At 32.9% G+C, this 16,027-nt stretch overlaps 1 protein-coding gene across 1 annotated transcript in view; it reads left to right on the top strand.

Annotated features, from left to right (window-relative positions):
- The window catches only part of LOC111064202 (mitochondrial dicarboxylate carrier), an 80,697-nt gene that overhangs the window by 49,261 nt on the left and 15,409 nt on the right, over nucleotides 1–16,027 (top strand). Inside the window, 2 exon segments of the mRNA XM_039433804.1 lie at nucleotides 7,344–7,452; nucleotides 9,055–9,210. Coding sequence (XP_039289738.1) covers nucleotides 7,360–7,452; nucleotides 9,055–9,210 — 249 coding nt within the window. The 5' untranslated portion in view covers nucleotides 7,344–7,359.

Here is a 16,027-nt window from a genome sequence, read left to right on the forward strand (position 1 = left end):
AACATTTAAACATTCAATCATTTAAACATTAAGAGAAATGCCAAACCGTCGACTTGAATTTCAGACTTCACTTTGCTCGGTCAATTAATAAATAATATTGTAACATGTAACTGTAATACTGTAACTTATCATTAGACTCTTTAGTTTCAGACATTATAACCAAATGTATAATATGAGTAAGAATGGAAGATTCTCATTACTAGTTTTCCTTTGTTTTAGTTTAATGGTTCTCATGGCCATACTTTTTTGGAATATTTGAACGTGTATACTCCCGTCCAATGACAGTCGAGCTCAACTCTGATTGGTCATTGGAACAGCCAATGACCAATCGTAGGGCTTCACCACACTATTTTTCCAATTCTTAGGCCCGTTTGTACAGTCAAAGCATAAACTGAATTTAATCAGCTGATGGCTTAAACTAAAGATGAACCACATTATAATGAACGAGACTTGATATGGATAATTATTCAATCCAGTTTAAAATGAAATCCTATTATATTAAGCGAGCAATTTCTGTTTGTATATATCTGGCTATTTTTATATCTGGTTATTCATGTTTAATGGATCTCGAAAACGGCTCTAACGATTTTCACGAAATTTAGAACATAGTAGGTTTATGATACAAAGATTTGATTGCACTAGGTCTCAGCCTAAGAAAACTCGCTGAACGACATTAAAAGGATAATTCATCCTTGGTTGAAACAGCTGTGGATAGTAAAAAAGTGAGTGAGCGAGTGAGTATGTGAAAAATCAAAATATCGCATCCCCGAAATTCATAAGATGACATATAGCCAGCTGTGAAATATGAACACGATCATTTTAGAGAATTGTGTTCTGTTTATCAATAAATAAAAATAACGAGCGAAGCTCGGTGCCCCGATATTTTATTTTAAACTGTCATTGTGCAAACGGCCCCCAATGTAGAATGTGTAAGCTTTCAAAAACTGTTACTAGATTTTTCATAAATTATTGAAAGGGTTTTGATAATATCATAGAAGAAAGATACCGTTAATTGAATTCTATTGTATTATTTGTCTCTGATAATATGAAGTCGGTTTCAAATTCAATTAATTGGTTTTCTTCTTGTTGCCAATTATTTTTCTTTCTTAAATTCAGGCTTGGTTGCTGTTCTTCTTGTTATTAAATATTGTATAATTTTGTTAGCTCAATTAAGAAATACCAATTAGTCATTTCTTGTAATAAAACATGAAAATCTGTCAAATTTCTCATTGATTTTGTCTGGTTGTGTCGACTGAAAAGATATGACCCTTTTTAAAGTTTACCACTTAATTTGAAGTGTCATCACTGTATTGTACAAACGAATGCGTGCCTGTGTGTGTGTGTGCGTGTAAACAGGGCGTGGTAATTTGCAGCACTTATCAGTTCAACTAGCCGGAAAATAGTATGACAATGATAATCATTGTTGTAGAGGGGCAATGGAGGTTTCATTGATAAGTAGTGCCCTTTCAAAATACCTGCCTAATTGTGATGCAACCATGAACTCAACATTGAACCGACTGGGCAGTGGGTATCATGTTTCCTGTCTACTCTACTCTATGCTACACTTTAGTTGAATCAAAACAACCAAGCGTGAAAAAATGGCACCAAGACAAACATGCGTATATCATGAATCCAAGGGAGATATGTTCAAATCTCGTTCGGCTTTTCATATGGATATTTATAGTTTTGATTGAAAGAAGCGTATGGAGAGAACGGTACAATTTGATTCCATTCAATAAACAAAATAAGGCAAAAAAATGTTGAATGAAAAAGACTAAGAAATTGTCAAAAAACCACTGATTTATTGATATTTAGAAAGACCGGTTTCGGTTATTACACCATTGTCAATCTCTGATAAACTGTTTATCTCTGTTTATCAGAGATTGACAATGGTGTAATAACCGAAACCGGTCTTTCTAATTATTAATAAATCAGTGGTTTTTTGACAATTTCTTAGTCTTTTTCATTCAATGTGAATAATTACCACAATATCAACTTCTCAACTACACAAAAAGCAAAAAAATGTCTTCAAGACCAACATGCGTATCATGAATCCAAGGAAGATATGTTCAAATCTCGTACGGCTTTTCAATTGTTATTAAGGCGGGATGCACACCGGAGAAACGCCTTCGTGAAAAAAGTTTCAGGAAACGTGAAACGAAAGTTGCTCGCAATCGACTGATAAGATTAAGCAGGGAACGTTTCTTTTGTATGCATGAGCGAGTGATACGGATTGCATGAAACAAGTTTCATGAAAGGGGGCTTCACAAAATGCGTTTCTCCGGTGTGCATCCCGCCTTATAGTTTTAATATAAAGAGAATGGAGAGAAAGGTACAATTTGATTCCATTCAATAAACAAAATAAGGCATTGCACCGTTCAGTCTAGCTTCAATGTTTTTGTGGGTTTGAATCCTGCCGGGTTGGCATGGACTTTGTTCATCTCATTGAATTACCCTTACACTAACCATCACCCACGCACAAGAAATAGCTTCATGTGGGCATCATCCGCAATTAAAAAAATAAAAGTATGATGCTGTAGGAATTATATGAAAACTCAACTCCAACAATTTTTCAATAATAATTGTAAGGATTCATAAAAGTTATCCAGTTTACAATGAGTTACTTGCTTACACATATATACCTGTTAGATCCATGTTAAAAATGGTTTATTGGAAGAATAGGTACTTAATATCGTCTAAAATACACATGTATACCCGCTAATATGGATATTTATGATCGCCTATTGAGAGGAATGCATTTCTGAGGTCGGTATTCTATATATATATATAATAAGATTTTACAGTGATTCACCGTCTTCCTTCTTTTAGTCGAGACCTCCATCTTTGCCTATCCTCCCATTCACCATCCCTTAAATTCCTGGCCTCCATAGCCTCATCCACCTCATTTCTCCATGATCTTTTAGGTCTTCCTCTTTTCCTTCGCCCAATTGGACTCCAATCAGTCACCATCCCTATCCATTTGCTAGCACTCGCCCTTCTAGCATGGCCATACCACATCAACCTTTTATCCTCAATCAAATTTATAATATCCCATTCCACTTCGGTATTCTATAATCGATTTATTGCTTGATTTACATATATATCTCTTGCTCTAATATTCAATGAGTATAGAATGTAATTATATTCCATACTCACTGCTAATATCTCTAATTAATAAAGTAATGTTTCCTCGATAAATCAATTGTTTCTGCATGAGATGAGCATAAGAAACCATTATCAGATTAAATTTTCAATTCTCTCAAATTGAAACCTCCAATTGGAGAAAATCAATGACAGAAAGATACAGGTTTATCATTGGAAAATACCTCCACTTTCAACCGAGAATGTAATCAAGAGGTTATCAACCCCTAAAGATGGAGTTCCTGTAGGCGTGACCTCGTGGTCTTAAGTTTGGAAATCCTTAGGTTATAGAAGCTGAAAACTGCAATATTTTTAATCAATCACTGAAGCATAAAATTTACTCATCTACCATTGATTATTAGAATATCATGAATGATTATGTTCAAATTCGAAAAAGCAAATATGATATCAGTATCTTTATACAATAGTTATTTTCCATCACAATACGACCACTCTATCAACCAAACTATGAAGTTTGTTTTTCAAAAATATTACAGAAAAACTGCCAACCTTCAACTTCAACATTGAATGAAATCACTGGAAAATCCTGTTGAAAATTCCTGTGGAAAATGTTTAGAAATTTCTGGTGAGAACCGTTCCCACCCCTTGTCGGTTGTAAGGGGTGAGATCTTGGGGTGGGTTGTGATAATGTGCATTGTTTACATAGAGCTGTTCCCCGGATTTACAAATTCTCTGAAATTATTCACCTGTATTGTTGAAATCCTCCTGCTTGGGGGCAACCGGATTTTCCGCCATATCCAAAATTTTGGGCCGCAACTATTTTTCACACACTCACTCACTCTCACTGCACTGATAACACCGACTGGGATGTGGGTTGTCGGTTCTGGGTCGGCTGGCTGCTTCTCTCAGATCCCGGCTGGGCTGGGCGGGCGCTCGATGGGATTGCGGAAATGAGCGCCGGGTGACAGTGCTGCTATCTAGCAGAGAAGCGCGGTACTAGTGTAGTCCCTTGTTTCAAATTAAAATTTTGTGGTGTTTCTAGATTTTTCTACAGATTTCCTTAGGGAATGTGAAAGTTTGTTTCTTAGAGATTGTATTGTATTACAATCTCATCTAGTTTCTAGATTTTACTACAGATTTATTTAGAGAATGTGGAAGTTTGTTTTTTAGAGATTGTATTACAATTTCATCTAGTTTCCAGATTTTTCTACAGATTTCCTTAGATTGAAGTGAATGTGAAAGTTCGTTTTATAGAGATTGTATTACAAGTTCATCAGGATTTGTCAAACTGTCTTTTAAAATTAAGAAGTATAAGGGTCTCCTCATACAAGTAGGCCTACTGCATAACAGAATTTGGACATTGGAGAATTCCACACTGAATGAAAGTGGAAATACATTGGAAATGAAAGGCTTAGGAATTAAGAATCAGCTGGGATTTTGTTATGACCTTCTACATTTTCTCTGATACTCAAACATTTTTTGTTGAAAACTCTTCCTCAAACTTGTATTATATTGCCTTATCAAATTTGGATATACATTTATGGTTGAAGAAAGCAATTAATGGGAACGTAGTCCCCATAGGAATTTTTTTCAGGAAAAATCTCATGATATGAATAATAGAAGTCTCAAGCTATTATCATACACCATTTTTATCCCATAATTTGGGCTCAAAAATTAACGCTAGACAACATTGAGCGTTTTTCAAGCGTTTTATTAGGCATTTTTTAAGGCGACAACTCAATCAGCCAATCGGAGAGCTTCCTGCTTTGCCGACTCTAAAAACACCTGAAATCTCTGGTACGCCAGCGGTCTTCTACATCTATATTAATGACTTCAGATGTTTTTATCATTGCACAATTTGTTTATTCACCGCTAGTATCTAACACTGAGAGTTTTCTAGCATTTCTCCATTTTCTGAAATGATCTTGGCTTTTGAAAAACGGTCGCCTCTGTTCTTTGCTTTTTTTCTGAGGGTGATGCCCAAATGAACTTCAGGCTTGTGCGTGGGCTATGAGGCGGATGATAATGAGCGATGAGTTCCAAACACATACAGAACCACCTGGAATCGATTTTCAACTCATGAATCATATTCAGAGGAGTTGGCACAAGTGGTCACCCTTCCAACGGGATTTGCAGGCGCTTGATTCTATGTGATAGCCTATCAAATGTTCTATTTTTTAAAAATGATTGGGAAGCCTCATGATAAGACCAAAGAGTTTAATAGGTATTTTTCTCATGTCTGTTGCAATATTTGAATGTTGCTCAACTAATTTATTTTTTGTAATCTATAACCGTTCTCAGTTAATCTTGGACCAAGACTATATCTAATTATTTTCCTTCCCTCCTTCAAATTTTCTAAATTGGCTCTCCTGTTAAGGTTCAGTGTCTCACTGGCTTTGGGAATCCATGGTTTCATCACTGTGTTTTAGTGTCTAATTGTTGTGGGAAGCGACAAGAATTTCTTATAAATAAATTATTGCACAGCCATATGCCTTTACGAGTAACATTAAAATCCGTTTGAAATAAAGACAGGTGTCAGTCAAGGTGATGGTTTGTCTCCGTTGTTATTCAACTTAGTACTGGATAAGTGGAAGAAGAAATTCAAAGAAGGAAACCTCTGGAAGCCAATCTCACTTGGGACTAAGAAAAAATACCCTACTTGGCTTTTGCTGATGATCTTGCTATAATGGCAGACTCGTGCAAAGTTGCAATAAAACATAGCGACTCTGAAAGAATGTGCAGAAAAAGTGGGCTTACAAAAATAATATCCTTTTAGAAAACAGTATTCACAACCACAAACCTAGAAGTTACTAGTTTCAGTCTACAATGTAATAATTATTGTCTTTATCATTTTCTATTTTCTGTATATAAGCTATTTGACGAAAAGCTTCAATTTTATAAACGCTATATAATAAATTTCAAACCATTTTAACTATTGTTATAGTGATAATAAAGGAAGGAATAGTACATTCTCATGCTGTATAGATATACGTTGGTTTGAATTTGGAGCCATTGGTAATTTAGTTGATCATTTGTTCACTAGACAGCGCTTCTCAAATAAATACATGCATCAGGAGAGCCAGCTGTTGTCCTTGACCGGTATTTTAGAGGTTATGGAATCATAACCACAATGTCATTCAAATTTGAACAGTGAGTAAAGTTGTCTGCTACTCTGCTAGAACTTGAATAGATATTAGCATTTTAATTATATAAAAAACCATACAAGTTGATGATTTTACAAGATTATTAAACACTTTCCTCTTGATTTTACTACGATTAGGTACGTCAAGTTTAATTCATCCATTACTGTATACATTGACAAATACCTGTTGTTTTACTGAAGAATTGTTGCTATCCTGTCAATTCTGTGTTGTTATTTGGCTGTCAAAATCCATTGCAAATATATTCAGCTCAGTCCTTGAGAAGTTTTAATAGATCAATATGCTATTCACGAGAAATATTGTCCGTGATTCCTAAATCTATTTTGTTCTTAATTTTTCTGTAATAAAGCTACAGGTATCAATCTATTTTTGATTCAAAATTATAATTATGTTACTCATGAGAATACTTCAAGTTCATCATGAATAAGTTTACTGCACTATTCTAAAATTTCATTAAATTGAGCCTGCTGTAGGTCTATTATATTGCTTTTATTTGAATCATTCATAAATTTATTATAGTTGGATAATATTGTGAGCTAGTTGCAAATCTATTTTCATGGATAATTTTCTGTCACCTTTCACTCTCACCTTGAAATTGATAATTTATCTTGCTGGCAATTTTGTTTCATGATTACTCTATTATAATAGGTATGTTGATATATTATTGTGCTTGCCAATATTATGATAGTGTAATTACTTGATTCTCATGGAAACTACTGTTGGTATAATAAATTCAGTATCAAAGATTGAAAAATATCAAACATATATTTTACTGTAATTAACAGATTGGTCCTAAGTTAAATAATTTGAAAATACTAGTAGGAATTTGATTGGCATTAACGTTTCCGAGACAGATTAATTTAATTTGAATTATTTAACTAAATATTTTTTTATTAAAAAATCATTACAGTATACAATTTCTGCTGAATTTATCTTTAAAATTATATATTCATTGATAACATGAGTCATATGTTATATATTATGATAACATGAGTAGGTATATTGTGTTATGAGTTGTAAATCTTTGTTGATAACATGAATGATGACAACTTCTTGATCATTCTGTATTTTTTGTTTCAGATAATATATAAGAAATATGACAGAAGTGCAACGTATAAGTAGGTGGTACTTTGGTGGATTAGCCTCAGCTGGAGCGGCGTGCTGTACACATCCTTTGGACCTGTTAAAGGTGAGCGTCCAAAATCGACTTGGATTTTACTTATTTTCAAATAAAAATAAACTTCTTGCTCAAGTATAATATTTCCATGTATAATTTTATTACCAGCTTTGAGGTTATTTCAAACCGCCATAGCGTAGCTTGAAAGAAATAGGCGACGTATCACCAACTGTTAATCAATCTACCGACGTAGCGTAGCCGGTTTGAAATGGACAGATTGATTAAAATTAGGAGATACGTTGGCTACGTTTTTAACAGTCTTATTTCAAGCTACGCTACGACGGTGTGAAATGGCTTCGAAATAGCTTTTGTTATACTTCAAATAGAGACTTGTAGAGATCTCCATATAAGTTAGTGATTTTTTTAATATAGTAATAATGCTGGGTGCCTCCTACATGGACATGCTGGGGACGCACGAATGTGTTTGAATGCCTTCCGCATGATTGGCTCTCAGCTTAGGAATTGTGACTTGTGAGTCCCACACAAGGTGGGCTGAGCTTGCCAAGCTCATATAAATGTGCGTAAATGCTTTCTGCCGTCCTAATACAAATGTTTGAAAAAATCTAGTTCTAAATTTATAAGTATTGAAAAAAATATCATAAAATACAAAAAGGCAAAGATGTATTTATGCAATTGAATATAGTGTATGGTTGATGTTAATTAATTTAAAGATTCACAAATCTATACAAAAGGATTTACAACTTAGAAATGTGTCTTATAAGGTTAAATACATTTTTTAAGAACCTCATTCTCTTACACTACTTATCTTGTACTGAAACACTTTTTATGCAAAATTATAAAATGAAGTCAAGTTTAATACTCTTTTTATTTGATCCTATTTTAACTTGATACAGTATTGATATTATTACTTACTAAATATTGAGCCTGTAATACTACATTTCAATTTGGTTACATTTCAATACTCTATTATCCTGTGAAACTATATTCATGACGTGTCCCTGGGGAGTTTTATACCCACCTTAAGGTGCGTACAGATTTACGCGCCGCGAACATGAGCAATTCACTTTAAATCAGTTGATGCCAAGCTTTTTATATCAGTATCTTACCGTTTCTGTAAAAATACAGATATAGTCAGCTGATTAAAAGTGAATCAGCTGATGCCAAGCTTTTTATATCTGTATCTTACCGTTTCTGTAAAAATACAGATATAGTCAGCTGATTAAAAGTGAATTGTTCATGTTCGCGGCGCGTATATCTGTACCATAGCTACCTCTAATAACAGGCCCTGGCCTTTGAAATTGCAACGTCGCAGTGTAGGCCTAGAATCTAATACATGATTGGTGGAAAAGATCAGCTGGTATTTTTAAAAATCTTTTTCACCAATCATGTATTAGATTCTAGGCCTACACTGCGACGTTGCAATATCGTAGGCCAGGGCCTTGTATTAGAGGTGGCTATGTCTGTACGCACCTTTATGAACTTAACATAAAATAACTAAATAACTGGAGTTGGGAAAATTAATTTAGAGTTACTATACCTGTCCTATGAATTCGTTTTCATACTAATGTCTGAAAGTATTATGTCAATCTTACTCTTTTCAAGAGAGTCTGAATGCATTAAATATGATGTATAATTTTAATTTTGTCATCGCAGGTCCACCTACAAACCCAGCAGCAAGGAAAGATATCTATTGGAAAGTTGACATTGAGTATTATTCGTAAACAAGGAGTTCTCGCTTTGTACAGTGGACTGTCGGCCTCCCTATGCAGACAACTAACCTATTCGACGACCCGTTTTGGAATCTATGAGGTGAGTACCTACTAAAACTATAAGAAAAATCACATTTTCCTGTATAAGTTTGACATTATAGTGAGGTCCACGTTATAATGGCAGTATTTGATTAGCATTGGTGTTGATATCCAACACATTTCCCTGTATATGATTGACATTTTAGTGAAGTTCACGTTATAATAGCAGAATTTGCTTAACGTTGGTGTTGATATCCTTGTATATCATCCAACAAAGCCGATAGCGCTATCTTTTTCTACCTATGGAACGTTGTCTATAATTCGATAAAGCAGATAGGGTTATCCTTTTCCAGCTCTGAAACGTCGCCAGATCGTTTCTCAGCAATGTAGAAATATAATTAATTGGTGAAATATTTAATGTCCATTACAAAAATTTATTAGTTTATCATTGAAAGCAGATAGGGTTATTCATTTCTAGCTCTGAAACGTTGCCAGATCGTTTCTCAACAATGTAGAAATATAATTAATTGGTGAAATATTTAATCGATCTCGATTACAAAAATTTATTAGTTTATCATTGAAAGTTATATTTTCTTGATGAATAGAATAATAATTGATGATTTTTTTAAAGAGAATGAACTGTTAATATTTTATCAGATAAACCGGTATCAGTTATATTCTATAGAAGGTAGTGGCAAGGCAAAGAATCGGTAAAGCTGTTCTCCTATCTTTCTCCACTGCCATTATAACGTGGACCTCACTATAGTAGTGAATTATTTACTCTGATTGATCAATACTCCTTGAAGAATCTTTGAAAATACAGTTGAAAATTAGAAATAAACTATAACATGAAGTTAGTGCTTGATCATTCTATTTACAGCCTTGTAAACATGTCTGAATTATTAACTGAAAATTCAAATTAAATGTTGAAAAAATACAATCTCCCTTGTATTTCCATCTGTAGCCTTGTCATATATTCATTTCTGAATATTGGACTGAAAATTTAAATATTCAATGAACGTTTCAAATATTTTTGTAGCGTTTCAATAGGTAGTTAATGATCAATATTCAGCCAGTTTTAGTTGTTAACATTATATCCTCCGTCATTCATTCACTGAATTGAACTTTTGAAAAATGTTTACCAGAGTATGTTTTATTATTTAATTGAGAATATGTTAGTTAAAATATGTTTGTTATTTAGTTTCTGTCAACGCGGTATTTTCAAGGTGCTCACGGCCTTCAATATTGAATAATCACAATTTTTGTATTATTAAGTTGAATATTTTTTAGAATATTTTCGATAATAATACAGTTTTGGGCTTTAAGCCTGTCGTTCCTTTCCCAATCATTCATAGTTGAGAATGATATTGTATCTACCAATGTATAAATAAATGAATAATAAGCTTTTCACATATCGTTAAGTACTCCACATCAGCACTGCTTTCCAAATTGAACTTTGCTGAATAGAATTATTTTCCCTTCCAAATTATTTTTGTTCTCCCATTCCAATAACAATTAGTAATTTATGACTTTGATTACAGATCACTCCACTTTTATCATAAATTTTTTCACCCTAAACTTTCTTATTCCATTTCTTCAAATTTCTATTTGAAAATATCATTACAATCTTTCATAAATCACTATCTCTACTAAAGATTTGTATCAATAGAAATTCGAATGTACTCGTAACCTAATCTATCTCTTCATAATAATACTTATATAGTGAATTATCTTTCTCATTGAGTTCTATCTCGAAGGTTTTTCTCAAGACCATTTCAAATCATGTATCAAAAACAGTTTTATCATCAAACTACCATATTATAATAACGATATCACAATCACATAGACAGCGTACCTATAAAAATAATCACATAACTGATGGACGTCTAAAGCATTTTTATCTACTTATAAGCTACTACTTAAATACTCCAAATCCATGTCTTGAGACTTGAAATGCCTTTTCAATTACAATTGACCTCGTATAATTCGTCGGTGATAAGATAGTTGATTGACTTTTCAACATAAAACGTTGCCTTACAAGTAAACAGTAGAGCAAACGTATAAGTTATCTTAGCTAATCGTTTCCATTCATACAATACTATAAATAATAAAAGTGGAAGATATGAAATTATTGTATATAGAATGATTTTGCTTTGATTAAAATGTTAAAAACAAAACCGTTCTTCAGTATGAGGTTAGATAAGTTTTCAATTCGCTATAAAGGAGATCTATTTCAAATTCATCTGTAACTCATTTATAACGTTTTATTATTAGAACTACGATGTTTTACTTCCAAATTCAAACTGAAATCAATTCGTATCGTCCTACTTTTATCGGAATTCCCATGAACCTGAGAAAATAAATAATTTGCTGCTAGATAAACTTGAAGGTCATGATCATTCTGATTCACAACTATTGTATTCACTATCTGTCATGCACTTCACTACATACATTCTGTATGCCATTGATAAATGATATTTATTCTTTCTTGTTATAACTGTATTTATATTCATATTGCATCACAGCTATATACACCCTACTCGCTAACCGACCATTTCCTTCAATTGTCATTGCTGAAATGCCCTCCACTCTATCATCTGACATTGATCTATTTAATACTCTTCTACTCTGCCTTAATTGGTTGGTATGAACAAGGAGAAAATTATATTTATGTTTATAAAAAATAGAGTAAAGGTAACTTGTATAATAATAATAATATTTTATTCGACCAAAAACAAACATTGTAAAAACAAATTGAAATGAAATAACATAACTGGTGTAGCAAACACTCACGCATGCACAATACATGTTTATCATCATAGTCTAAATGAAGCCCCAAAGGTAATCCTGTGTGGGGCCTTCACCGTATATTTAATCACAATAGAAAATGTTCAAACAAAATATAGAAAAAAATGAAAGAAGGAATATATAGAGTCTTACATTAATAGTATAAAAAATCTTAAGAAACTACAAAATTTCAAAAAAGAATCAAGAGAAAAAAATTGAAACTAAAATAATAAATCATATTGCAATTTAAACAGTTCTCCTTGCGGGCAGCACATTCCAAATGATAATTTTCGATTCTTCAGTCAACAGATGAAGCCATGCAAAATATAAGTGATATGACACAATATAATTAAAATAATAATTCAAATTCCCAACCATACAAAAACTAAATCAAACAAAATATCAACTTTCGAGCATGAAAAAACTTTCATAAAAACAACTGCGTATCATCAATCGCAACAATGATTTTTTTCAATATGGCCTTTACTATAGGCTATATTGACACTCCTGTAAGTCAGGTTGCAAGGCATTGTAAAGCTTACCACCTACATATCTGAAAAATCTTCTGTTATGCTCAAGCCTAGGTCTATGTAATTGAACTCTATTTCTATAGCGTACATTATAATCAGCGATATGAGTTTGTGTTGTCAATTGACTTTTATTTTTGAAAGTATCCAAAACTGCTTTAAACAAAAAGGAATTATGATATTATGTTAGTAATCTTGATAAAATTATGTGTAGGAATAGTACTAAAGGTTCAATGATGATTTGGGGAAATATGGGTTGGTATATGAGAAAAAAATTAGTAACTTGCTTAATACGATTGTAAGTTGTAGTGAAGACTGTTTCGGGCCTAATGCCTGTAGTCTTCCTTGTTTTGTAATAAATAAATGAATATTAATTTCACTTGAGCCGGATTAGCACATATCTGTGACAGTGAACAGTGAAAATATAATTCCCATATATTCTAATGCTACTTTTCATACTCACTTTTCGCCTGGCTAAGTGGGAATAGTCCAATTAGAATTAGTAGTAATTATAAATATAAAGAAAATAACAATCTCAGTACCCTTTTTTTGAAATATTTTATCACTACATGTTTCGGACATTTATGCCATTTTCAAGTGATTATAGTCATTTAGTAGTAATTATATTTTAAATGTCACTGTCGAGTAAGAATCCAAATTTACTGTCTGCCCATTAATTTATACCTGATTAGTTAGAAATGACTGCATTTTTCTATTGTCAAATGGTTAATATTATAATTTCAAAAGTATTTTTTCTTTTATTCATTGATTTGATTCTACACGTACAACATACAGTAATAATGCGTATATAAAGGTACATTTCTCAGAATAGTATAAGATATAGCTTCCAATTAAAGATGTAATTTCGAGCTTGCTTCAAGTAACTGATGGGATTTTCAGCTTATCGATGAAGCTTAAACTAAAATAAGGTATTAGCGTTAACAAGTACAGCACATTAGTAAAAGCATATCAATACATTAATAAGGAAATCTATTTTTGAGGCAGAGGATTGATGATTTCTCCCTTAGAATCCATGTGGCTTTTAGTATAGAGAAAAAATAGCATAAGTTGATATCCAATGGTATAGGTCAGGGGTCTCCAACCGTTTTTATCCAAAGGCCACATTGTTAATTCTTGTGAGGCTTGGAGGGCCAATAGCAAGGATTTACGTGGAATTTGACTTGTGGGGAATTCACACACGACGGGGGATTTAGGGGGTGTACAATTATTATATTTCCATTAAAATAATATGAGGAGTTCCAAATAGGAAGAAACAAACCAACTCATTCCATTTTAATACGAAGTCCAATTTATTGAGTGTAAAAAGGTCATGAGAAATCTTGAAAATGCATGAATTTAGCAAGTTAAACAAAATAATAAAAACTTTTTCAATAGTAATAAGACAATTTGACAATACATGAATTCACAAAAAGTTACCATGCTAAAGAGAATACTTAATTTTAGTGAGAAGATTGTATATTTTGTTTTCCACTTAGAATGTCCGCCCATTTAGGATCAAACTTTGTGGTTTCGATCATTAAAATTGATTTCAAATATTCATTTGACAAGGAAGTATTTGGATTTAACAAACTTCATTTTTGAAAATGTCTGCTCGCACTTGTAGGTAGATCCAAAAAGAGAAAACATAGCTCGAGCATGGCTTTTATGTTTTTAAAGTCTTTCCTGGGAGAGAACAGTAAAATGAATGTAGTTTTCCTTCTTTGTAGCGTTCAAACAGGGACATGTACAGTCCGTGCAGACCATTTGCTAATATCTCGCAATGGTTGATCGCTGCTTGTTTACTGCTAATTTTACACTTATTAAGAAATGGAGTGGCTAGTAAGAGAAGAGTAATGAACTCACAGTTGTTATCAAAATGTATATAAATATATATTTTGGAAAATCTGTTGCAATAACTCTCGGCGGGCCGGACAAAATCCATCCGCGGGCCGGATGTAGCCCGCGGGCCACAGGTTGGAGAGCCCTGGTATAGGTTGTTTATGTTCCAAATTTCAAGCCGATTTTTGTCAACTCAAGTTGATTACTGTCGACTACTATCTTTTATTATTGTTTTGGCCGGGTGAGAATGTAAGAACGGCAGAGTATGATACACTACCAGCGTCACATGCTATCTTTTCTCTGTGCATTAAGGTTCTATAGTTTATAATTTAGCATTTTAAAGCGATATCAATTACTGAAGTAACTAACACAATTAACCTAAATAACTAGTAGCATCATAGTTTAGCCATTAGTATTTCAAATTGTCTAATTTCACTAATTCAATAAATGTGATATATTGACTGATTTATTTCTATCTGTCCAACTGAACTAAAACAGTGAGATGGCTGCGAAAGTTCCTCATTTTCCACACGGAAAGATGAAAACTTGGTAAAATTGCTCGCTAAACGTTCTGTTGAATGATAACTTGAATGAATTTTGCTCACTGGTTTGATGAAATAACGTTTGTCGTTTGAAAGTTATTGTTTCTCTGTTATGTTATTTAACTTTGTCTATGAAAATAGTAATGTATTGTGATGCTTAGAGTGTTTGGTTTGGATTTATGACTCCATAAATCTTATCTAGATCTTTTATTATCTTCATCCTTGTCTAAGTGTAGCAAAACAAATTATATCTCTTATGTCGTGTTGTAGTCTTCATAATATTGATGAGTTTATAACCTTTGAATTAGAATCTTGAATTGGCATTGTGATGAAAGATATAAAAATATAACTGTGATAGAAAATTGTGTTGAAAGATATAGAACATAGCTGTGATAGAAAACTGATAGAAGTCAGGAACAATTGGAACTCGGAAACATCAATTAGAATAGGTATAATTTGCCTGAAATATTACTTCTTTATTTGAAATAGTTAATAATAGTGAAAGGTTTATTAGCATTTGCCTGTTTCCTATTACTAGATGTCTAGAATAAATAGCTCACTCTCTGATGAAAACACAAATTTTAATTGTCAACCACTTTTTATTATTATAAATCTATATATATAAAAGCGAAATGGCACTCACTCACTCACTCACTCGCATAACTAAAAATCTACCGGACCAAAAACGTTCAAATTTGGTAGGTATGTTCAGTTGGCCCTTTAGAGGCGCACTAAGAAATCTTTTGGCAATATTTTAACCCTAAGGGTTGTTTTTAAGGGTTTAAAGTTCGTCTTTTAGCATGTATATTCTTCTTCTCCCAATATCTTAATTATAATATTGAAATGTCCACATCATATGTTACTATAGAACTATAATCTAGATAGAGTACCTCTTCGAAACAGTTGTTAACTGACAACTAAATTAATAATTTTGTCAGATTGGCATTAAGTTGAGTTGACTTTGTTAGGTTGGCACCAAGTTGAAGATTGAAATGCATTTATTGCGGAAAAATTGATTGGGCACTACTACTTCAATCAGAGCTATTCCTGGGAATATTATATTACTAGCTGTCAGGCTCGCTTCGCTCGCCATATCCGTTTAGCCAGACCTTTTAGTCTAGACCCCCGACTGGATTGTCCTTACATATGATAAAAATGCTCAAATGAAAAATGCAGGCGAGCG

The sequence above is a fragment of the Nilaparvata lugens genome, chromosome 8, assembly GCF_014356525.2.
Source record: "Nilaparvata lugens isolate BPH chromosome 8, ASM1435652v1, whole genome shotgun sequence".
NCBI classification, from domain to species: domain Eukaryota; kingdom Metazoa; phylum Arthropoda; class Insecta; order Hemiptera; family Delphacidae; genus Nilaparvata; species Nilaparvata lugens.